Source organism: Arvicanthis niloticus, chromosome 24 (assembly GCF_011762505.2).
Source record: "Arvicanthis niloticus isolate mArvNil1 chromosome 24, mArvNil1.pat.X, whole genome shotgun sequence".
Lineage (NCBI taxonomy): Eukaryota > Metazoa > Chordata > Mammalia > Rodentia > Muridae > Arvicanthis > Arvicanthis niloticus.
The window spans coordinates 5,990,953-6,015,972 of record NC_133432.1 but is presented as its reverse complement, the minus strand read 5'-3'; the positions used below and the strand labels follow the sequence as shown (position 1 = coordinate 6,015,972).

Below are 25,020 nucleotides of genomic sequence, written 5' to 3'. Positions count from 1 at the left end.
TTCACAGCCATCTCGAAAGCCTGTTTTTTGTGACAGTCTTAGGAAGTTCAGTCTGGTCTCAAAAGGTTAAGGGTAGCCTTAAACTAGTGTTCCTTTGTCCACCTGCCAAGTGCCAGGGTTACAGATAGGCACCCTCCTGATAGTTCCACCATTTTGTGACAGCGACATGTGTGACTTACTACTGGCAGAAAAAGTGGGGTGCTTGGACCCAGGTGAACACAGATAAGGCAATGCAGTTTATTTGAACAGGTAAAAATGTTCCCATGAATGGAGTCCCTCTCCCTCCTTATGACCTATTTGAAACCCAACAGGATTGTGGCCATCAAACTATAATTGATAGCCTCCAGCAACAGTCCCTAGAGCGGGTGCAAGGCCACATTGCTGGACACTGACGGGTCTAATGTAATTTGATTAGACCCATGTTTACTGTCAGGAACTGGTGACTTATTTTCGGGTTCAGGTGTGAGAAAGCATTGCTACAGAAGTAAGATTGGTTGGATGGTGTATGGAGTTTATCCCAGTGGCTGCTCTTTCCTGTTAATTTAAAAGCCAGCAGGCTCTCTCCAGCTGGCTGAAAAACAGAATACAAAGTTGTGTAAGGTTTGGCATTTTCTCATGCTCTTCACTGTTGTTCTGAGACATCAGTAGCTAGCTTTTGGTGAGGTCTTGTGAGATCTATAACTGACCCCTGGTGTGCTGGGCCAAAAAGCAATATCTGAGGCTCTTCAGAGAACCCTATTTTTTTTTTTTTTTTTTTTTTTTTTTTATTTTTTCGAGACAGGGTTTCTCTGTGTAGTTCTGGCTATCCTGGAACTCACTCTGTAGACCAGGCTGGCCTCGAACTCAGAAATCCGCCTGTCTCTGCCTCCCAAGTGCTGGGATTAAAGGCGTGGCACACCACTGTCCGGCTCTTTTTTTTTTTTTTTAAACAAATGTTTGTATAAAACCTACTGGCCTCAGCTGCCTGAGTGCTGGGATGAGAAGTGTGTGCTGCTTTACCTGATTGGTTTGCAGTTTCTTGGTGTCAAAACAATCAAGTCCCCTAACATCACAATGGAGGGCAATGAGAGGAAGCTCTGCCTAGGCCATTCCTGGACCTGGAGGGATAGGCTATAGCACAGGAATTTTTTTTTTTTTTTCTTTTAAGCTTCTTGAGAGAAGTATGAGCTCAACTTGCAGTCCTAGCTGGCCTGGAACTTGCTCTGCAGGCTTGGCTCAGCTTGTGGCAGTCCTAAGTGCTAAGGTCGCAGTTTTGTGCCATCCAGGGCTCATAGTTTTTTTAGATTTTTATTTAACTTTTTATGTATATCACTGCATGTGTGTGTGTGCACAGTGACCACCAGGTCAAAACGGGGCATTGGATTCCCCAGTTACAGACAGCTGTAAACCACCATGTAAATGCCGGGAAGCAAGGATGGCGGAGGATGGCGTCTCTGCCAAGCACTGATGATACGACGCAGACATACACTTGTGTCACCTCTTCCAAGAAAGAGTAACAACCACACCCAAATTGTAAACTTTACTGCTTCACAGATTCCTATTTCTCTTTGCTTGCTTCTGGTGAGCACCAAACCCAGGGCCTCGACTGGCCAAGCACGTGCTCCACTGAGCTCTACCCACAGCCCCAGATCTCAGGTGCTTACCACTGAGCACCTCACCGGCTGGGATGCTGACACTGTCAGCATTCTGACCTGGACCGTGGCTTTTGGCCCTAGATTCAATTCTAATCTGAAGGGCTGGTTCAGATTCTCCCTGGAGTCCAGAGATCCATTACCCTCTAGAACACATCTGTCATAGAGAAGCTACGGATAAGCTCCAAACCAGCATTCGTGCTGGTGCTACCTGACTCCCACACTGCACAGCTGAGCCTTAGCAGGAGTCTGGCAAAAACCAGGCCAGACACTTCTGGGAGAAGGCCTCAGCAGCCTGGGCAGCTACTAATGAGAGCTGCAAAAAAGGTAGTTATCTGTTTCTTCCTTTTTGAGACTGGTCAATGCAGAATATAACTCCAAGGTTTATAGCCTTAAGAGGAGACGGATGCTCAGCTTCTGTCTCATCAGGGAGATGATCTTCCAGCCCCGGGCTTCAGTAGAAATGACTGGCCTGTGCCCCACCATAGAGAAGGAGCTAGAGTTTGAAGCCAGAGTGAATGGCCACAATCCCTGTACTCAGGTTCTCGTAAGTCACCTTCTGAAAGCCTGCATCTTCAATCATGTCCTTGAACTCTTCCTGAAACACAAGAAAAGACACATGGGATGCCTGGGGTTCACCTTCGGGGACTCTGTTGTAAGTCACAAATCTTTCTTAGTACCTGATTTGGGAACTTGCGAATACTTTCCACAAGGTACTGGTAGGACTTCCAGTCTCCTGCAATGACCTCACCAATGACAGGGATGACCTGGAAGCTGTACAGATCATAAAGCCTAAAAAAATAAAAAAAAAAGATTCAGAGCAGGTTCTGGGCTTATCCTACCAGTAACAAGAAGTGTGCTTGTGCCGGGTGGTGGTGGCGCACGTCTTTAATCCCAACACTTGGGAGGCAGAGGCAGGTGAATTTCTGAGTTTGAGGCCAGCCTGGTCTACAGAGTTCTAGGACAGCCAGGGCTACACAGAGAAACCCTGTCTCGAAAAAAAAAAAAAAAAAAAAAAAAAAAAAAAACAACAAAAAAAAAGAAGTGTGCTTGTGGGTGGAATAGCCTGGTCTACAGATGGAGTTTCAAAAGTTTCAAGACAGGCAAAGCTACAGAGAAACCCTGTCTCAAAGGGTGGCTGGGCGGAGGACGACTAATGTGGTCGAGTCCATCCCTTTATGATAATCAGGTCACCTTGGTAAGGCAGGGGTCACTGACTCAGATGTCTAGTCAAGCAAGTGACTGAAACAAGGTAAGTAGGCCAAGAGTGAGGCCAAGAGGCCCATAGCGTGAGACAAATCTCCAGAAAACTCTAGGAGAAGCAGCTAACCCTGCCCCTGATACCTGCATGGCGGATCTGCTTCTGACGTCTGATTTTTCCAAGGAAGCTGGAAATCAATTTCCTGATTTTAAGGTTTTGGTTGGCCAGTGGGTTTGAGATAGTCTTTTTTTTCGAGACAGGGTTTCTCTAAGTCGCCCTGGCTGTCCTGGAACTCACTCTGTAGACCAGGCTGGCCTCGAACTCAGAAATCCGCCTGCCTCTGCCTCCCAAGTGCTGGGATTAAAGGCGTGCGCCACCACCGCCCGGCTGAGATAGTCTTATTCTATAGACTAGCAAGGCCTGGAACTCATTATATAGACCAGGCAAGTGTTGAACTGGAAATGATCCTCCTGCCTCAGCCTCCTGAGTAGGCCTGTGGGTACAAGTTGAGGCTCTTCCGGCCTACGCATTTCCACTTGGGACTTGTGAGCTCTGAAGGTACCCCTTCCTCTGGGGTCTCTGAACTCACAGTCAGTGGCTGTGGCTCACTGACTAACTCCTCTCCACTTTGGGTTTGGGGTGGGGAGTCTTTTGTAGATACGTTTATAAACCCCTGTCACCGGTGCTAACCTGGAGATGAGGGGGTCATTCACTTGGCTAAACTCCAGACAGAGAAACCGTCCTCCTGGCTTTAGGACCCGTCGGGCTTCCTGGAGAGCCTGGGAGAAAGAGTGAGAAGAAAAGCCTCAGCAGACCTCTCCTCGATTCCGAGAGGCAGAGGCTGCTTTAGTTTCTATGTGCATCACAGACATTTCTCATAAACTCCCTTACATCCTCAGGAGATACAGTGCGGACGTTACCCCACATCACAGGCCACTGCGGCCCATGAGTAGAGACAGTTGCTGATTCAGACAGGGCACAGCTCCATGAGGATAGAGCTTAGAAGTGCGGGTTACACCTCTTCCAAAACCTCTTTACGTGTGGGTGTTGGTGGTACTTGCAGAGGCCAGAACAGAGCATCATATTCCCTGGGGCCTCAGTTAGAGACAGATGTGACCTGCTATAGGTGCTGGGAATGGAACCTGGGTCCTCTGGAACAGCAGCTACTGAGCCATCTCTCCAGACCCCGACGTAACAGTTTCTTATTTATTTATTTATTTATTTATTTATTGACAGGGTTTCTCTGCGTAGCCCTGGCTGTCCTGGAACTCACTCTGTAGACCAGGCTGGCCTCGAACTTAGAAATCCGCCTGACTCTGCCTCCCAAGTGCTAGGATTAAAGGCGTGAGCCACCTCTGCCCAGCAATGTAACAGTTTTAATGAAAAGAATCTATTTGACAGAAAATGACATGTCTGTTGGTAATTTATTTTATTCTTTTGTTTTTGTTTCTGAGACAGGGTCTCTTTGTTTAGCTCTGGCTGTCTGGAAACTCATACAATAGACCAGGCTGTATTTGAACTCGCAGAGATCCGCCTGCCTCTGCCTCCTAAATTCTGGGATTAAAGGTGTGCATTACCACTGCCAAGAGTTTTATGTGATAACATGGAGGAAAATCACCATGTGAGTCTGACCAATGGCCCAGGCCTGTAACTCAGCCGCTTGGGAGACTGAGTGCAGAGACTAAGTTTAAGGCTAGTCCCCGTTATAGGGCAAGTTTAAGGCCAGGTTAACTTAATGAGACTGTTAATGACATGTATAAAAGCCCTGAGTTTAATCTTATGTACACAGACATACACAATCACTGGTGTGTATGTGTGTGTGTTCCTTTAGGATGCCGGAGGCTGATATCAGGGCCTTGCACATGCTAGACAAATATTCTACCACTTGGCTGAAGCCCTGGTGCACCTCTGGCCTTTCCCTCAGTATACAGTTATTTATTTGAGACAAGGTCTCACTGTGCAGTCCTAGCTGGCCTAGAGCTCACTGTGTAGATCAACTTAGCACCAAACTCAGAAATCCGCCAGCCTCTGCCTCCCAAGTGCTGGGATTAAAGGCGTGCGCCATCACTGCCCGGCTTAATCTTCCTTTCTTGTTTTTGAGAGTCTTGTCACTGTCCCTGGCTGTGGGCTGAGAAGTCATCACAGAGACCCCTGTGGCCTTGAACTTGCAATGATTCTGCTTCTGTCTCCTGAGTGATGTAGCACAGCTGTGAGCCACCACAACTGGCAAAGACATGTTTCAGTCAGAATGATGAATAAACTGTCTATAGATGCAGGAAGGCCATAAAACCAAGCTGCAGAATGCAGTGCTGGCTGCCCTGCGCTGCAACAAACTGCCGCACAGTAACTCAAAGACAAAAGTTTCTTTGGGCTTACAGTCCTGTAGGCTCCAGGCTGATGGGTGGACTTTTGCTTTCACACTCTGGTGAAGACACACAGGATGGGTCTACCAAGCAGAGCAAACTGCTGGCCTCGGAGCCAAGAAGCAACAAAGACTGCTTTTGCTTTGTCTCTTTGAGACAAGGTCTCATACAAGCACTACATGCATTTAATCCCAGCAGTCTGGAACCAGAAGCAGGTGATCTGTATGGTGAGTTTGAGGACACACAGGGTTACAGACCTTTTCTCAAAAACAAACAGCAGCAAAGCTGGGCTCTAGCTATATAATCTGGACTCAGCCTGGGACTCACTCAGCCTCCCAGATCCTGCAGTTGCAGGAATATCCTGTCATGCCTGGCTTAGAAAAACTACATCCTAGCAAATGATCAAACCCACAGATGGGGTTCCAAAGCCCTCCGATCTGTAGCCAGTGAGAAATTTATATCTGAACTGGAGGGAGGTTTAGTGGACAGAGCCCTTAACCTGGAGGAATGCTTGTCAATCCAGATAGTTAATGTCAACTGGAGGGCACTCAGTGGCTCGACTGTGTGCAGAGAACTCTGTGGTGTGGGAAAACCCCACAAGACTGGTGTCAGACACAGCACACAATGTGGAAAGATACTAAATTTTCCCACTATATAAAAAAGAAGTAATTATTTACAGGATTAATTTGTATAGCATATTCTATCTAGAAAAGAGGTTTTTTTTTTAAGTCTTAGTTTTAATTTTTTAAGCTGGATGTGGTAGCCCTGTGTCTACAACTCTAGCATTTGTGAAACTAAACAGAATTGCTGCAAGTTCAAAGACAGCCTGGGCTACACAGTGAGTTCCAGGTTAGAGACCCAGCTTCAAAAGAATAAAAAGGATTTTTTTTTTTGGGGGGGTTGTTTTTTGTAGACAGGATATTGTCACATAGATCTTGCTGGCCTAGAAGCCACTGTGTAGAGCAGGCCTCAAACTGCATCCTCCTGCCTTCCCAGTGTTGAGATTATAGCCGTGAGTCACCACACCTGCCTACAACGTACTATTTTTAATAATAATAAAAAAAAACTAGATAGATAGATAGATAGATGGACAGACAGACAAACAGACAGATAGATAGCTGAGCACCTTTGATCCCAGCCCAGGGGAGGCAGAGGCAGGTGAATCTCTGAACTCAAGGCCAGTCTGGTCTAAACAGTAAGTCAGTTTCCATACCCTATTGCTGATTAGGGGCATCAAGTTCCTTGGGACAAGTTTGATCTTCGCAGTCAGGATATCTGATTCCTTATTTTTTATTTTTATTATTATTTTTTGCATATAAGTACTTAACTCACAACCAATGACCCAACCCACCTTTTGGGGAACTAGCATTTATATATCCTCTGAAAAGTCACCAGAATTCCAAACATCACCCAATTGCAGAAACTATGTGCAGCTGGCAAAATCACTCCCCTCCTAGGGCATGAGGCAAATCACAGTCAGCTGCTGTTAACAGTGTGAAGCGCCCTGTGTCCCACACCAGGGATTAAAAGAAAAACATATTCTTGTATTATTTCTGTGTTTTTCAAAGAAACGAACTTCTCACTACAGGTAGGAGATGGTTCTTTCCTTCTGCCTTGTATGTCCTGGGGACTGAGCTCAGGTTGTTGGGTTTGGTAGCAAGTGCATTTACCCTGTTCGCTTGCTCGATCACTTGCTTGCTCCCTCTGGTTCATTTACTTTTCAAGATAGGGCTTCTCTGTATAGCCTTGGCTGTCCTGGAGCTCACAGAAATCTGCCTGCCCCTGCCTCCGAAGTGCTGGGATTAAAGGCTACCCTGATCTTTTGATCTCAGTTTCCAAGTTCTATAGAGAAGGGGAAAGAGGGAGGGAGAAGTAAGGGAGAGAGAGAAAACCAAAATAAAGAAACAGGGAGGGAGGGAGGGAGAGGAGAGGGGAGGCGCACACACACACTCAACTGACCTATGGGGTTCCTGTAAGGCTCCAGCTAAAGTTTCACAGACCCTTTCAACAGTGTCACCCTGGGTTTTCTGTTAAGTACTACCTGTATTCAAACCAGAGCAATGGCTACAAACGATGTTCCACCCGAAAGTCAGACAGTGGGAGTCCACGTCACAAAGCCAGTTGCAAATGGACTTTAAATGTTTTGAACAGAAGGTTCAAGTAGAAATAAAAAGCTGAATCCTTTTAAGAAAAGAATATTCTGCCGGGCAGTGGTGGCGCACGCCTCTAATCCCAGCACTTGGGAGGCAGAGGCAGGTGGATTTCTGAGTTTGAGGCCAGCCTGGTCTACAGAGTGAGTTCCAGGACAGCCAGAGCTACACAGAGAAATCCTGTCTTGAGGGGAAAAATGAGGAAGGAGGAAGGGAGGAGGAGGAAGAGGAGAAAGAAGGAAGAAGGGAAGGAAAGAGAAAGAGAGAAAACTAACCCCTATGTTTAAGAGAGGAGGGCTATGAAGATAGCTCAGTGTGTAAGAGCACTTGCTGTGGGTGAGGTAAGAGGAGCTAAGTTCAAATCCCCAGCACCTATGTAGAAGCATGCTTCACAGGGCCAGCACACCAGCATGCACCCCACCCCACCATACCCACACGCGTACACACACACACACACACACACACACACACACACACACACACAAACACACCATAAATAAATACACTGAGGTTGGAGGAAGAGAAAGAGACCTCCAAGTTTAAAATAGTCATTCCCCTTAAGTACTGGGCTCAGAAAAGACTCTTCCCTGTCCTCAGTTGAGGACGGTCCACTCCAGAGACACCATTATCCTCAAAGTCACAGAAGCGAGCACGCAACTCTTCATACCCGGTCAATGTGGGTGACATTCCGGATCCCGAACGCAATGGTGTAAACATCAAATGTGTCATCGTCAAAGGGCAGCTCCTCGGCGTCCCCCAGCACCCACGCAAGTCCTGGAAGACAGAAGCCGCGCTGGGTACAGAGGTACGCTGGGCAGCTACTTCCCGTGGCCCAGAGAAAATAAAAGGGGAGTGCCCTAGGCACCAGTGTGGTGGGGACGGTCCAGTGACATGGAGCCCCTGAGGCAGGGTCTGGGTAATGTCAGAAGTGAAGTGAAGGAGAATTTGAGGATGTTGTGGGGACCATGGGTGGTGTTGTGGGGACCACAGGTGGTGTTGTGGGGACCACGGGTGGTGTTGTGGGGACCATGGACTATGTCAGAAGGCGTGACACACTTGCCTTCTCTACTGTACTCATGCAGCCTTCACTGTTGTCCTCCAATTTTGAGAGCCTAACTTATTTGGGGACAGTTACTTACTGGCATTGTCTCTCTCAGTGCTGGGGACAAACTCTGGCATGCTGTCCTGGGCAAATGCTGCCCCTGAGCTGCACACCCGAGCTACACACCCTTGAGCTGCACATCTGCCCCACCCTAAGCAGTCTCCCCAACCAGGCGCTTCATGGTTAGCTCTATGCTGAGCCAGGGCCTGTGGGTTAGAGACTACTTTCACCTACTGTTACTTAGGTCCTTTACTTTAGTTGGGGGCGGGGCATCAAACCCAGAGACTCACATACATTACGAAAGCATTCTGCCACTGGGCCACAGTCCCAGCCCTTGTGATAGATTCAAAAATACTCTTGGTTTTGGTTTCTTATTTATCTGTGTGTCTACCACAAGTGTAGTAGAGGCCTAAGCCTAGACAGGCCGGAGGGCGTCCTGGTTCCTCTGGAGCTGGAGTTACAAACTGCCCAACATGGGTGCTGGGCGTTGAGCTCAGGTCCTCTGGAGGAGCAGGAAGTGCTCCTAGTCACTGCACCATTACTCCAGTCCCTGTTCAATCTATCTGTAAAATGGAAATAAACTGAAGTTCTCAATGAGTGACTAGTACAGAGTTCAGCATGTGCCTCTTTCTATAGCTGCTGCACATCTACAAGTCCCCACCCACAGATTTTATGTTGAAAATATTTGAGGAGGGGCGAGGCCGAGGGATGACTCAGTTGTTAAAAGTAGTTGTTGCTCTTGCAGAGGACCTGGGTTCAACTCCCAGCACCAACACGGCGGCCACAAACACCTGTAACTCCAGTTCTAGGAAATCCAACACCCTTTTGGATGTCTTCGGGCACCAGGCATGTGCTCAGTGCACAAACATACACACAAGCAAAACATACACATAAAACAAACTAAGTCATTAAAAAAGAAAACATGTAACTAGATTAAAGTGTTAAAGGCTCAGAGGTAGAACAGATAGTCTGCGTGCGTATGGGTTCAGCCCGTGGCATCAACTCCTCCCCCTTCTCTCTGAGATGCCAGTGAGACAAACCATTGCTGGAAGCAGATTTAAATGCAGCTGAGAATGACTTTGAACGTCTGGTCTTCCTGGGTGATAGGTTATGGGCATGTGCCTCTACCAGCTTGCAGGGATCCTCCTGCCTCCACTCTCTGAGTGCTGGGATTATACATGGATGCCACTATTCACATCTCCAGCTGTCTTTCAACTTTTAACTTTGGGATGAATTTAATGAAATTGTTCAAGGCTGACCAGGAACTCACTCACTCAAGCCTAGGCTGCCCTGGAGTTTTTGATTCTTCTGCCTCAGCCTCCAAAATATCTGGGATTATGGGCCTACATCACTGGCCTGGTTCTGAGTTCAGAAACTATAGATTCTTATCAACCTAACTGCTCCTGACGGATGTGGGTTTGGAGCTGATTAACTAAGGCCAGCGAGGTGCTCAGCAGAAAGGTGTTAGCATCGTCTGACCCTAGGACACAACACAGCGGAGGGAGAGAACCACGTCTCATGTAACTGTTCTTTGACCTCTACAAAAACATGCTTGTGCACACGCGCACACACACACACACACACACAGGCACAGGCACAGATAGACACACAAAACAGGCAAATTAATGTGAAATACCCCACCACTGTCACATAAACGTTATAGGAGGTTACTATTTGGTCTAAGCTCCTGCACTGGGTCCCAGGAGATCACACTGAAAATCACCGTGGAATTCTCACACTCAAGTTCCTGCATGCACGCAGAAAGTAACCTGTGAAACCAGACAGAGAGCCGAGGACTAAAATCCTCTGACTTGAATCCTTACAAAAGGAAAGTCACAACCGGAAAGGCCTGCAGCTGACTAGTCTCTGCCCTTCCAGATTCATCTGCAGACAGCAATTCTGCAACAGCCAACCAATTCTTGATGCTTCCCCTTCTGTTTTCTCTAGTCTTTACTTTTTTATAAATTCAACCTCCAGGGGCTGGTAAGACAGCCTGGTGGTTAAGAGCACTGGCTGATCTTCCAGAGGACCGTGTTCAACTCCCGGCACCCACATGGCAGCTCACAACTTGTCTGTAGCTCTAATTCCAGGAGCTATAGCATCTTCACAGGCACTGATACAGGCAAAACACCAGTGCACATAAAATAAAAAAATAAATAAAACCTTCTTTGTTTGGTCGTTGAAGTCTACGCTGGTCTTGAACTCACAGAGACGCACCTGCCCCTGCTCCCAAGGGCTCTGATGACACTAATGCAGCACCATGCTTGGACTGGAAGCCATGTCGAGTCTGTGTCTAAGTTGAGTAATGTTAACAAAGGACAGACTCCAACCGCTTAGCTGAGAGGTTTGGCTGAGTTTGTTTTTTATGTGCACATGTGTGAGTGTGCGTTAGTGCATCCCACATGCAGAGGAGCCCACACAGGTCAGGAGGGAGACCTAGAGCCCCTGGAATTGGAGTTTTAGGCAGCTATAAGCTGCCCTTTTGGGTGCCGCACTGCAAGAGTAGTACGCTCTTTAAAGGCCACTCAGCAGCTTTATTTCTCATTCCATAGGGAGGCCGGCAGAGGTCGGACTGATTACCAGGTGCTCCAAGCCAGCCTGACCTGCTAGCCTGGGAGATGTGACATCCAGTCTCAAACAACTGCTTCCTAAGCAGGTTCACAGCTACACCGTGGAAGAGATGGTTCATGAAGGGAACATTACCTGTCATTGACTGTTCTCACTCCTTACAGCTGACACCAGCAAAGGGAAATACATTTGTCAGCAGGAGTAAGACACACAGTGCCTTTGTCTGGAGACTGCTACACTAGTGTGGATGGCTGACAAAGAGTCCTTCATCATGAAGGCCAAGTGGGCTGTAGTTGTCTGGGCAGCTCCTTCTTGATGTGTGAGGAGGAGGAAGACAATAATTGGCCTAAAATAACCAGACATTCCTTGGGGGGAGGGGAGAAATGCTGACACTGCCCAGTGGACTTTTTTGTGACGCCCCGTCTCTCTGGCTGCCTGCACTGCCGTGCCGGTGTGGAAGAGTTCGTCCAATGGATGCAAAGTTGTGTTGAGAGGGCGCTTCATCCAGCATCATTGGTGATCTTGCAAATATTAAGGGCAAGCTTTTGTTGTAGCTTGTTTGAGATGGTCTCACTACATGGCCTGGACTAGCTTAAAACATACGATGTAGACTGGGCTGGCCTCAAACGCACAAAGATCTACCTGGTTTTGCCTCCCAAGTTCTGAGATTAAAAGTACGCACCACCACACCAGGCTAGGGAAAGTATTCTGAAATATTCAATGGCCAGATGTAAAATCAGTGGTAGCACTGTCCGTACGTACAAGACCCTGAGTTCAGTCCCTAGAACTGGAAAAACATTTTAAAAGAAAGAAAAAGAAAAATGTATGTCTTCAGAAGACCCTGCTATGAGTTCAAGGCCAGCCTGGTCTACAGTGTAAGGTCTGGGCTAGCCAAGGCTACAAATACAGTTAAGATCCTGTATTAAAACAAAACAAACAAGAAAAAAAAAAAAAAAAAAAAAAAACCAAACAAACAACTTGACAAGATTCTTTGGGCTAGTGAGATGGTTCGGTGGGTAAAGGTGACTGCTATCAACCCTGATGGCATGAGTTCGATCCCCAGAACCAACTCCCACAAGTTGTCCTCTGGCCTCCACAGAAATGCTACGGCACCTGCATAATTCTCCCCTATCTCCATTAAATAAAAACTATAACTAAGAATTAACAGTAGCTGGAGAGATGGCTCAGCAGATAGGAGCACTGGCTGCTCTTCCAGAGGACCTGAGTTTGAGTTCCAACATCCAGTTGGCTTACAATCATCTATAACTCCAGGTCTTCTGGCCTCTGTAGGTGCCAGGCACCCTCATCCTCATGCTGCAGAGACATATATGTAAGTTAAACACTTATACACATTTAAAAAATTATAACAAAAAAGGAGAGCCTTAAGCTCTGTGGGCCACTCAACGCCGTTGGTCAAGCTTGGCGTGTTGACCAAATTCAGGAGCATACCTATGAGCTGTGCTAAGTACACACACCATCTTTAGCGGCCGCTGACTGCTCACACTTCCAGAAGCTGGAACACTCAATAGTTTAGCACCTGATGGGCACCCCTTACTCTCTACAAACGCAGACACTGCCCGTGTTTGCCGAGGGACTCACCAGCTGTGTGCCCTTGGTCCAAGGCTTTCTGCTTCCCAACCTTCAGCATCTCCCTGTTGATGTCACAGACCACGACAAGCGAGCCTCCCAAGGGATCCTCTTTATTCTGGTACTTTTTGGCAATTTCATCCCAGGATAAATTCTGCTGCGTCCTCAGCTGTCTCTTCTGTTTCCTCTGATGCTGTGCCTGAACGTAACTAAGGAACCGGAATGCAATGTCGCCTGCAGGAAGTCAAAGAGGGAAAGATGCAAACGAAACCAAGCAAACAGTTTCCCAAGCCCATAAGAGCAAAAAGAGGCCAAGAGGGGATACACTGGAGGATGGACGTTTCCACTCCTTTCGGCAGAGACCAGTTCTTCACTACCACCCTGACAACGGATATGTCTATGTTGCCATCGAGGCTGGCCTTCAACTCCTGATCCTCCTGCTATGGTCTCCTGAGCTGATTCTAGATGCGTGCTGCCATTCCTGATTAAGCTAAACTGACCAACCTTCCCTCCCTCCCTTCCTTCTTCCCTTCATTTCTTCCTTCCTTTCCTTCTTCCTTCCTTCCTTTCTTTCTTTTTTTTTTTTTCTTTTTTTCTTTTTTTTTGATATGCTTCATGTAGCCCAGTTTGGCCATGAGTTCACTCTGTAGCTAAGGATGATTTTGACCTCCAGGTCCATGTGTGTCCACTCCCTGAGTACTGAGTACTGAGTTACATGTGTACCCCACACAACTAGTGCTTACAATAATTTTCATATTAAGGACTACAGGTGGGTGCAGCTCAGTTGGAGCTCAGTTGGGGAGTGCTTCACTAGGGCACACGAAGTTTGGAGCTCTGTCCCCAGCATGCCTACACCAAGCCTGTAGTTGCAGGCCTGTAATCCTAGCTCTTGGGAGGTGGAGGGAAGTGGATCAGGCACATCTCAAATATATGACTTTGAAGTCAGCATGAGACCCATCTCAGAAAACAAAACGAAACAAAAAACCATGCTAGCTTGGTCTACAAAGCAAGTCTAGGGCAGCCAGGGCTTATTACACAGAGAAACCCTGTCTCCAAAAACAAAAACAGAAGATCATGTGGCTGAAATCCCACTACTTGGGAAGCAGGTGGGTCTTTAAGCCCTGCCTGATCTATGTACAGAGCTCTAGGCCAGCCATAGCAACACAGTAAGACTCTAGCTCTAAAAAACAAGAAACAAGCTTTTATAAAAGTAACATAAGCAGTAAGATGGCGCTGTCTCTGCAGGTTACACAGCTACAGATTCAACTATGGATTGCTGTGCAATGAGATCAAACCCTTGCCCTGTGTCATCACTCCTAAACAACAACGCAATGTAACAACAGCTCGCTTGGTGTGTGTAGCGACTTAGTCTGTTGTTGCCTGGCGCTTGCCGTCAACCGAGGGTTTGCAAAATGAGCCTAGGCAAACGCTCCTCTGCCGAGCACCGCAGCCCCCAGCGTGTGTTTTATTAATTGGTTGATGTTGCTGCTGTGTGGTGTTTGAGACGGGGCTGGAGTAGCCTAGGCTGTCTTTAAGCTTGCTATGTAGCAATGGCAGTTTGTTTCCTTGGCCTACACCTTCGGGAGATTAGGATTCTAAGTGTGTACTTTAGGCAGTGGTGGCGCACACCTTTGACCCCAGTGCTTGGTGGCAGAGGCAGTTGGATCTCTGGATTTGAGGCTACACAGTGAGACCCTGCCTCAGTATGTACTCTTGAGCACTGAGCTACCTCCTCAGCCTCTGGTGATTGAGACAGAGTCTTCATCTATAGCCCAGTCTGGCTTCACAGCTTCCACAGCCTAGAATCCAGCCTGGCTTTGAATTCACTTGAATCCTCCTGCCTCAGCCTCCTAAATGCTGGGATTAAAGGCTTTCTGACACATACTTTCTTAACACTTTTCTCCCAGATACTTGGTGTGCAACAGGAAACAAAGACCTACAATATATTCTGAAACCTGACATGGAGTGGATTGATTGATGAGAAGGTAGCCTAAGTGGCTTATGTCCTACGTAGCTGATGTCACATGAGAAAAGGCTTCTCTACAAACAGAAGGAAAGTAGATTAAAGGCCAAATGGAAGATAGAACAGGCTGGTGCAGAGCACCATGACACAGCACTTAGCTACGGTATTTGTGAAGCCCTGGGTTTACTCCCCAGCATTGAGGAGGGAAAAAAACCCAAGCTGGGCATGGTGTCCTAGGTCTGTAATCCCAGCACCTGAGAGACAGAGGCAGGACAGCAGGTGGCAGGGAGTTGCAGCCTGGATTATTACACAGTGAGTTAAAGCCAGCTAAGACCACATAGTCTTGAACAACACAAAACAACAACGAAAACAGGTATAGCAGTCATTCAGATGATGAAATGCCACAAAACACGGGCCTTTTACCTTGTAAAGTGCTGTTAGAAAAGTGCCAAGTGGGGATGGCTCAGCGGTTAAGAACACTGGCTGCTCTTCCAAAGGTCCTGAGTTCAATTCCCAGCAACCACACGGTGGCTCACAACATCTAAAATAGGATCCGATGTCCTCTTGTCCCATGCAGATGTACATGGAGATACAGCACTCATATACATAAAATAAATAAATCTTTAAAAAAAAAAAAAAGAAGAAGAAAGAAAAGCGCCAGGGATATCAGGGTTGGTGGCACACATGTTTGATCCCAACACTTTGGAGGCAGAGGCAAGTGAATCTTTGTGTGTTCGAGGCCAGCCTGGTCTACAAAGTGAGTTCCAGGACAACCAGGGCTACACAGAGAAACCCTGTCTTGAAAACAACCAAACAGAAAAGCTGCAGTGCAAAGCTTCTGTGGACCATCGCTTGCCCTCTCAGAAGCTGATGCACACTGACCTAGCCGCCACCTTCAACCTAATGGTGGGTGAGGCAGCCACTTCAACAGCAGACGTACACCAAGAGCCGAATTAGCATTACCTGTGCCTCCAGCCACATCGAGCAGCTGGGTCCCAGGCAGCGGACGCATCTTCCTGATGAGCAAATCCTTCCAAGCACGATGGATGCCGAGACTCATCATATCATTCATCAGATCGTACTTCTTGGCCACGCTCTCAAACACCTGATAGACTGGTGCAGGACGGACACACTGTGATCAACAGGAGTGACTTGGGGTGCAGGACAGACACACTGTGATCAACAGGAGTGACTTGGGGTGCAGGACAGATACTGTGATCAACAGGAGTGACTTGGAGTGCAGGACAGATACTGTGATCAACAGGAGTGACTTGGGGTGCAGGACAGATACTGTGATCAACGGAGTGACTTGGGGTGCAGGACAGACACACTGTGATCAACAGGAGTGGCTTGGGGTGCAGGACAGACACACTGTGATCAACAGGAGTGACTTAGGGTGCAGGACAGACACTGTGATCAACAGGAGTGGCTTGGGGTGCAGGACAGATACTGTGATCAACAGGAGTGACTTGGGGTGCAGGACAGATACTGTGATCAACGGAGTGACTTGGGGTGCAGGACAGGAGTGGCTTGGGGTGCAGGACAGATACTGTGATCAACAGGAGTGGCTTGGGGTGCAGGACAGATACTGTGATCAACAGGAGTGACTTGGGGTGCAGGACAGACACTGTGATCAACAGGAGTGGCTTGGGGTGCAGGACAGACACACTGTGATCAACAGGAGTGGCTTGGGGTGCAGGACAGATACTGTGATCAACAGGAGTGACTTGGGGAAATGTAAATGAAGACAACAAAGGGGAGTCTTCCCTATTGAAAGTGCTTGTCTTAGTATGGTGACACTAAGCCAAAATGTTCCATGATCTTAACATTACGTTTCCACCTCTTGTGGTGCTGGAGACTGAATCTAGGGCCTTGCACATAGCAGGCAAGAATCCTATCAGAGAGTGACTTCCTCAGCCCTCAACACCACCTTGTATCAAAAGGATTAAAAGTCTACAAAAGAAATCAACCTCTTTCCTAACGCCCAACATCACCACCCCAACCTGATGTTGGCTTAACCATGAGTATGAGCATGAAATACAAGCTTCAGGAAGTTTTCATTCCATGACTCACTATGAAAATAGGAGGACCAGGTAGTGGTGCACACCTTCAATCCCAGTACTGGGGGAGGCAGAGGCAGGTGGATTTCTGAGTTCGAGGCCAGCCTGGTCTACAGAGTGAGTTCCAGGACAGCCAGGACTACACAGAGAAACCCTGTCTTGAAAAACCAAAAAAAAAAAAAAAAAAAAAAAGACAGAAAGGAAGGAAAGCATAGGTGTGTGTCCTTGTGTCCTCTCAGTGGCCAGTTATGTCACCTGTTTTATAGACCGTTTACAGCCAGGCCAGAGCATAACACTTCTGCTGTTTCCTGGTCTCTTGGTAACAAACCCATGATGCATACTTAGAGAAATGAAAGAGGAAACTGAGCAACAAAAAGGGAGAGAGAGCAAAGGAATGCGGATTTAGATCCTGACTGAATGAGGGAAGCCCGGAACTTCATCCCCAGCCCTGCGGCCAACAAGAACCAAGCAAACCAGAACAGCAACAAAGAGCACTGGTGGGAGGACCCTTGTCGGTGCAGTAATGGAGGAAGAGGTGACTGTCCATAGCGGAGGAACCCAGTGAGTGAGGGTGAACTCTCTGCCCTAGGGGAGGCGCAGGGCTCTGCCAATCGGGTTCAAGGTGTTCCGGAGGAAGAAGTGGCAGGAAATAAAAGTCACAGGGCCAGGGAGATGGATGGCTCAGTGGGTGGAGCACTCCAAGCCTGAAGATGTGAGTTTGAGGCCCAGGACTCACACAGCAAAGGAGAAACTGACACCTGCAAGTTGTCATCTGACCTCACAAAGCGCTCGCGCTCGCTCGCTCTCTGTCTCTCTCTCTCTCTCTCTCTCTCTCTCTCTCTCACACACACACACACACACACACACACACACACACACACACACACAAATATAATAGAATTTTTAGAATTTCCATTCAAGAGGTTCTTGGAGGTGTTTGGTGATGTGGAAAGGCTAGAAGCTGACCAAGCTACCTCTCCAGCTTCCCAGTGAAAGCTTAGAAAGGGGTTAATCTGCCAAGTCACAGGAAGCATGCTTAATTACTGTCATAAGCTCCACGACAAGGGGAAATGTGTTCAGATCACTCCTGCTACATTTTTAAACAAAAATAAAACAGTATCACACCCCTCAAAACTGTAATTTTTCTTAGGATTTAAACTTTTAAACCAAAATTAAGAACCGTTAAAATGTTAGCAAAATCCTATCTGTTGGGCTTTTCAAAATACATTAATTCTTATTTCATGTGTACGAGTATTTGCCTGCATGTATGTCTGTGTGCCACATGTGTGCCTGATGCCCATGGAGGCCAGAAGAGGCCTTCAGATCCCTTGGAACTGGTTATAGTCCATGGTTCTCAACCTCCTAAAATGCTGGGACCCTTTAGTACAGCTCCTCACGTTGTGGTGACCCCTAACCATAAAATGATTTTCAATGCTACTTCTTAAGTACATAACAGTAGTTTTGCTAGTGTTGTAAGTTGTAATGTAAATATCTGTATTTTCTGATGGTCTAAGGCGACCCCTGGGAAAGGATGGCTCGACCCAAAAGGGTCAAACATTGTGCTATTATAGACAGCTGTGAACAATCACATGAATGCTAGGAATACAAGTGCTTGTAACTGCTAAGCTTGTTTTTGTTGTTTGTTTGTTGTTGTTTTAGGAAAGGTTTTGAACTTGTGCTCCTACCCCAGGCCTCCTGAATGCTGGGGTTGATTATAAGCGTGGCGCTACATCTGGCAGACAGTTTTGATGTGGTGTTTTTTTTTTTTTTTTTTTTTTTTTTTGACATAGGGTCTCACTGTGTAACTCTGGCTGTCCTGGAACTCAAACCACTACATAGACAAGGCTGGCAACTCAAACCACTACATAGACAAGGCTGGCTTTGAACTCACAGAGATCTGCCTTTCTCTGCCATACACACACACACACACACACACACACACACACACACACACGGGGAAGAGATAGTGTTTCTTTTAGTAAGAAAATAAGAATGTAAATTCTGTGTTAGAATAGCAGTTCTCGGAGGCAGAGGCAGGTGGATTTTTTCTGAGTTGGAGGTCAGCCTGGTCTACAGAGTGAGTTCCAGGACAGCCAGGGCTACACAGAGAAACCCTGTCTCGAAAAACCAAAAAAAAAAAAAAAGAAAAAAAAAGAAAAAAAAAAAGAAAGAAAGAAAGAAAGAAAGAAAGAAAAGAATAGTAGTTCTTGTTCTTGGGCTGGAAAGATAGCTCAGTGGTTACGAGCACTGGTTGCTCTTCCAGAGGTCCTGAGTTCAATTCCCAGCACCCACATGGTGGCTCACAACCATCTGTAATGGGATCTGGTGCCCTTTTCTGGTGTGTCTGAAGACAGCGACAGTGTACTCATATATACAAATAAACATTAAAAAACAATAACAAAACCAAAAAATAGTAGTTCTCCCACTTACCAGCAAATTTGTATTCATCTCTGTAGAAACAGGATCTGTCTGCGGCTGGCTTCAAATTCACGGTATAGTAGAGTTACCTTGAACTTCAAATCCTACTGCCTACACCTTCTAAGTGCTGGGAACACAAGTTTACACCACCACACACAACGTATTTAGTGCTGGGAATGGAACTGAGCTGCAGGGAGTGACAGGCAAGCACTCTACCAATTGAGCCACAGTCCCAGCTCCCGGCTTAGCATGTTAAATTGTGCAACTTCTTGCTTAACCTTAACTCTGTATTTCCTCAGTAAAGTATTAACAACAACCACTACTGGAAAACTGAAGTGAGAAATGGGTGGGAAATGTCTACACGGCACCAGGCACATACAATCTCACAGTTGATGAGAGTTAAGGGTCGCCGGGCAGTGGTGGCACACGCCTTTAGTCCCAGCACTTGGGAGGCAGAGGCAGGCGGATTTCTGAGTTCGAGGCCAGCCTGGTCTACAGAGTGAGTTCCAGGACAGCCAGGGCTACACAGAGAAACCCTGTCTAACCCCCCCCCCCCCAAAAAAAAACAAACAAAACCCAGAGAGAGAGAGAGAGAGAGAGAGAGAGAGAGAGAGAGAGAGAGAGAGTGTGAGTTAGTTAAGGGTCATGCTGTGCTTAAAAGAGGAGCAAGCCGGGTTTGCTTGTTTAACCACAGCACTCCAGAGGCAGAGGCAGACACTCTGTGAGTTCGAGGCCAGCCTGTCCTCCGTATCCTCCGTATCAAGCTCCAGGGCAGTCAAGGTTACACAGAGAGACACTGTCAAGAAGAGGGAGTGGGTCTGGGAGGTGGATACTCCTGGGAAGTCAGGATTCTAAGGCACACAGCTCTAGGGCCAACAGGGCACCAAATCAACCCAACAGAAGCCCGGCAGAAGCTCCATCCACCCTCTCGCCCCGTCACCTTTGCCGCCTTTCTCCTCTTCCGACACAGTTTCAAACCCGAAGTGCGTTTCCGCGGCTCGCTTCTCTTGGGACAAGGGCCGCGCACTCAGCGTGGCCCATGGCCAGCATCTACGAAACCCGAGGAGCCTGCCGTCTCCGGCTGCTCGCGACCACCCGCGGCCGCAGTAGCGCCATAGAACACAGCTCCTGGGCGCCGCCATCTTGATATCCCGGCGACCGCGGGCGGGGAAGAACGTCGGGTTGCGTCACCAGCCGGGTGACGGCTGCCGGCAGGAGACACATTAGTGGAACGCACCCTAAAACGCCTGTTTCTAAGGAGTCCCGCCTGGTTTGGGATTTGAAAACCTTTGTTCCCCGACTGAAGTTTACCAACAATAATCAGAGCTCAGAGTACATTTCAGACCAGACTGGCCCATAACTCGCAGAGATCTACCCAGGTGTTGCTGGAGTGCTCCCCAAAGCACTGCAACTTTTGTTTTCTGGTGCAAGGCATGTTGTAGTTAAAAGACCAAGATTACGTGATTATATATATATATATCTAAAGTATACACACAACTTGGGGGGGGTATTTGTATGTGAGTGCAAGTGCCCATGGGGGGGGTTGTATGTGTATGTGAGTGCAAGTGCCTCGGAACCCAGAGGTGTCAGATATCTTAAAACTGTAGTTTTAAGCTCTACACTAGTGGTTTTTTTTTAAATGTATTTACTTTTTGTTTGTTTGTTTTTTGAGACAGGGTTTCCTTGTGTAGCCCTGGCTGTCCTGGAATTTGCTCTATAGACCAGTCTGGCCTAGCACTCAGAGATTTGCCTGTCTCTGCTTCCTGAGTGCTGAGATCAAAGGCATGCACCACCAACGACTGGTAGGTATTTAATTTTCAAAATTTTATTATTTGTGCTTTTTGATGTGTGTGTATGTGTATGTTCTCAAAGGTTCTCTTTGACCTACTGACTCACATTGTCACCTGGACAGGCTTTGAACTTTTGATCTTCCTGGTAGGTGACATTAAAGGCCTGTATCACTCGGTATGGCCTCTTTTTGTTTTAATTTAATTTAAATTTTTTTATGGAAAGGATAACATATTACAGACCATCTTGTGCAAGAGCAAGTACAGAGGTTGCTGAATTTCGCTTGAATTTCTGTTTCTGTTTTAAATCCCCTTTTAAATGTATATTTTCTGTAAATATTTCACAAGGAGAAGGTGCCAAGGATCCTAAGAAAGAAATTTGAAATAAAGAGCGTCTTCTCCATTCGATATAGCCTGACAGATGGACACCTTCTGCATTGGGATTCTCTTTCCCTTGCTTCTATTTTTATCAACGACAGAAGGATGAAATTATTCATCCACATGCTTAGTATTCTTGTGTCTTCGTTACGTGAAATAAAGTGTCACCACAGGATTTTAGAACTCCCTGCACTTCTATTTATATATAAGAATAGACCTTAGGATTTAACTGTTCCTTCTGGATATCACATTCCATTTTTTAACTGAGGCATGCTCTCTCTCTCTCTCTCTCTCTCTTTCTCTCTCTCTCTCTCTGTGTGTGTGTGTGTGTGTGTGTGTGTCTTAGTCAGGGTTTCTATTCTTGCACAAACATCATAACCAAGAAGCAAGAAGAACTTTATTCAGCTTACACTTCCACATTGCTGTTCATCACCAAAGGAAGTCAGGACTAGAACTCAAGCAGGTCAGGAGGCAGGAGCTGATGCAGAGGCCATGGAGGGATGTTACTTACTGGATTGCTTCCTCTGGCTTGCTCAGCCTGCTTTCTAATAGAACCCAGAACCACCAGCCCAGGGATGGCTCCACCCACAATGAGCCCTCCCACCCTTGATCACTAATTGAGAAAATGCCTTACAACTGGATCTCATGGAGGCATTTCCTCAAGGGAGGCTCTTTTCTCTGTGAAAACTCCAGCTTGTGTCAAGTTGACACACAAAACCAGCCAGTACAGTGTGTGCGCGCGTTCGTGCGTGCGTGCATGTGTAACTGTGAAGAATAAAGAAACCTGGACATGATGGTGAAGCTCTGTCATCCCAGCTACTTGACTTGGGCTGCTGAGGCAGGATAATTCCAAATTCTAGGTTAGCATTGACAACACAGTGAGAACCTGTCTCAAAATAAAAAGCAGGAAACAGACTGAGGTTTAATCTTTGCCTAGCATGTCCAAGGCCCTAAATTCAATACCTGATATACAAACAAAAGCATAAAATCAAACAAGAACTGCTAAATGTCAGTATTTGGGAGGCCACTGCAGGGATATTAAAGGTATGAGGGCAGCCTTGGCTACACAGCAAGACTTTGTCATAAAAACAAACACAAAAAGGGCAGCCTGCTTTGGCGGTGGCGCTGTAAAACCCAAATGAAAAGGACCTCACCGATCCGTGGAGAACTGCAGACGCACCCCAAATCACTCACGAGAAACACAACTTGATGCAAATTGCAAGAGGTTTACTGGCTAGCCAGGGCTGTCTTTCCTTCAAGCCCACGCAGGGGCAGCAGAATTCAGCAAAAGAACAAAAGAAGTTTACAGCTTTTAAGGGGGAATCTACAAACCAGGTGGGGGTGGAGTTAGGGAAGAGGGAAGGCTGAGAGTGGAGTTAGGGAAGGGGGAAGGAGGGGGAACAGGTCACTAGGTCATCGATACATTTGATCTCAAATTCCTAAGATGGATGGTGTGTCACTTTATAATTGGCTATTTCGAACTAGTTTCACACTATATATCATGAGCTCCAGTTCAAGGGGGTCAGGCTTATCTCAAACTTTTAGCATCCTGGCACCAACTGTCTCAGGGCTGTTAGTTCAAAGCCCGGCCAAGCTAATCTCGGGTCCATAGCATCCTGACACCATGAATCTTAAGGTTTGTTTAGTTAGGGCCATCTGTTCAAATGGTCAGCTAATTTCCTGGGACTGAGGCAACACAGTGTTTGACTTACAGGTTTTTATGTCTTTGCTTTTAAGAGTAGGGTTCAGGGGATCAACTTATGATTTTTCTATCTTTCAGCGCATACCTTTGAACCCAGCACTCAGGAGATAGACAGGTGGAATGTGAAGTCAGCCTGGGCTACAGAGTGAGTTCCAGGACAGTCAGAGCTTCATAGAAGAAACGCTGTCTCTGAAAAACTAAAAAGCTGAAAAACAAAACAAGAACAACAACAACAACAACAAAAAAAGTCCAAAAAATAAAGCATTTTCCCCCTGAAGAGTCCTCCACCAACTCCTTTCTGTCTTTCCACCCCTCCCCTCCTTCCACTGGGGTTGAACCCAGGGCTTTCTAGCGAGCTTAGGAGTGCTGACAACCTTGTTGCCCTGTTTTGTTTTTCCAGGCAGGGTATCTGTGTGTATCCCTGGTTGTCCTGGAACCGACTCTGTAGAGCAGGCTGGCTTTGAACTCAGGGATTCAAATCCACCTATCTCTGCCTCCTGTGTGCTGGGATTAAAGGAGTGCTCGCTCCAGCCAGCAGTCAGGCCATTTATTTTTATTTTATGTGTATGACTTTTTGGCCTCTACGTATGCTAAGTGCCTCCATGCGTCTCTGGTGCCCTCGGGGGGCCAGCAGGGGGCGCCAGACACCTGAAACTGGAACTAGGAATGGTTGTGAGCCACGCGACGTGGATGCTGGTAACCAAATACTGAAACTGGAACTAGGAATGGTTGTGAGCCACGTGACGTGGATGCTGGTAACCAAATACAAACTGCAAAAGGAGAAAGTGCTCTGGACCACCGCGCATCGCTCGAGCCTCATTACAGGGGAATCTTTTTAAGGGATACTTGTAGGCCCGTCTGATGGCCCAGAGTATAAAGGTGCTTCCTGCCAACCCGAATTTCATCCTGGTAGGAGAGAATTGACTCCTCTTACTGTACATGTGAACCATGGCACATCTCCCTATACTTACACAGGTAGGCGGACACACACACACACACACACACACACACAGAGAGAGAGAGAGAGAGAGAGAGAGAGAGAGAGAGAGAGAGAGAGAGAAAACAAGTGAAGGCAGCAAATTTAAAAGCCCTTTTATTGGTTATGGTGGTAGATACACCATTCATTCCAGCATTCAGGAGACACAAGCAGGTGGATCTTTGTAAATCTGAGGCCAAACTGGTTCTATAGAGAGTTCCAGGTCAGCCAGGACTAAAAAATGAGATCCTGTCAAAAACAAACAAAACCAAAACCAAACTCCTTGGGGGCCTGTGATGAAAGAAAAGTAGCACTCAGGACCCTCAAGACCGAGTTCTCGGTAGAAAGGAGATTTATTTGCCCCAGAGGGACAGAGGGCAGGGATAAGGGACAAAGACAGGAGATAGAGGAAAACAGAGGAGGGGAAGGGAATGAGGGAGAGGAGAGAGAAAGAGGGGGGGAAGAGGGGGAGGGTCATTTGTGCTAGAGGACAAAGGATTGCCTCTGGGTAGAGAGGAGACAGAGGCGACACATAGGAAAATAGCAGTTTATAGAGGTACAGGGGGAAACCCCATATTAGGATGAGGTGTGTAATTTTACCTGGGAGTGTTAATTAGATGAGCCAAAGGAGGCTTCTGATTTTTTTTTTGAAAGATTTATTTATTTTATGTGTGTGAGTACATTGTTGCTCTCTTCAGACACAGGACATTGGATCCCATTACAGATGGTTGTGAGCCACCATGTGGTTGCTGGGAATTGAACTCAAGACCTCTGGGAGAGCAGTCAGTGCTCCTAACCACTGAACCATCTCTCCAGCCTCCCCGTGACCCTCAAATTATACTTGTAGGGATCTCCATGTCACTTTAAACTGCGATTCCTTCCACACCAAACAATACCTCCTCATATACCATATGATAAGGAGCCAAAGAAGAGTCTGATTCCTGATTTTTTTTTGTTGTTGTTGTTTTGTTTTGTTTTTTTACAGACAGGGTTTCTCTGTGTAGCCCTGGCTGTCCTGGAACTCACTCTGTAGACCAGGCTGGCCTCGAACTCAGAAATCCGCCTGCCTCTGCCTCCCAAGGGCTGGGATGATTCCTATTTTCTTAAAGACAGGGTCCCACTCTGTATTCCCAG

General features: G+C 47.0%; 1 protein-coding gene and 1 long non-coding RNA gene across 3 annotated transcripts; one reads left to right on the top strand and one right to left on the bottom strand.

Moving 5' to 3' along the window:
* Positions 1–1,271: 1,271 nt before the first annotated feature.
* Coq5 (coenzyme Q5, methyltransferase) lies at positions 1,272–20,212 on the bottom strand. The gene is made up of 7 exons (XM_076922520.1): positions 19,984–20,212; positions 15,529–15,678; positions 12,615–12,836; positions 8,013–8,119; positions 3,523–3,611; positions 2,312–2,423; positions 1,272–2,229 (listed from the first exon to the last, which is right to left on the bottom strand). Exons 1-7 carry the CDS (start codon positions 20,183–20,185, stop codon positions 2,128–2,130), a joined length of 984 nt encoding a protein of 327 aa, XP_076778635.1. The 5' UTR covers positions 20,186–20,212; the 3' UTR covers positions 1,272–2,127.
* LOC143437625 (uncharacterized) lies at positions 16,983–23,220 on the top strand. Of its 2 annotated transcripts, none has more exons than XR_013106990.1 (3): positions 16,983–17,186; positions 20,720–20,845; positions 22,989–23,220. It is a non-coding gene; the product is annotated as an uncharacterized LOC143437625 (long non-coding RNA). The 2 variants fall into 2 exon arrangements; XR_013106991.1 differs by having other exon boundaries at positions 20,716–20,845.
* The last annotated feature ends 1,800 nt before the right edge of the window (positions 23,221–25,020 follow it).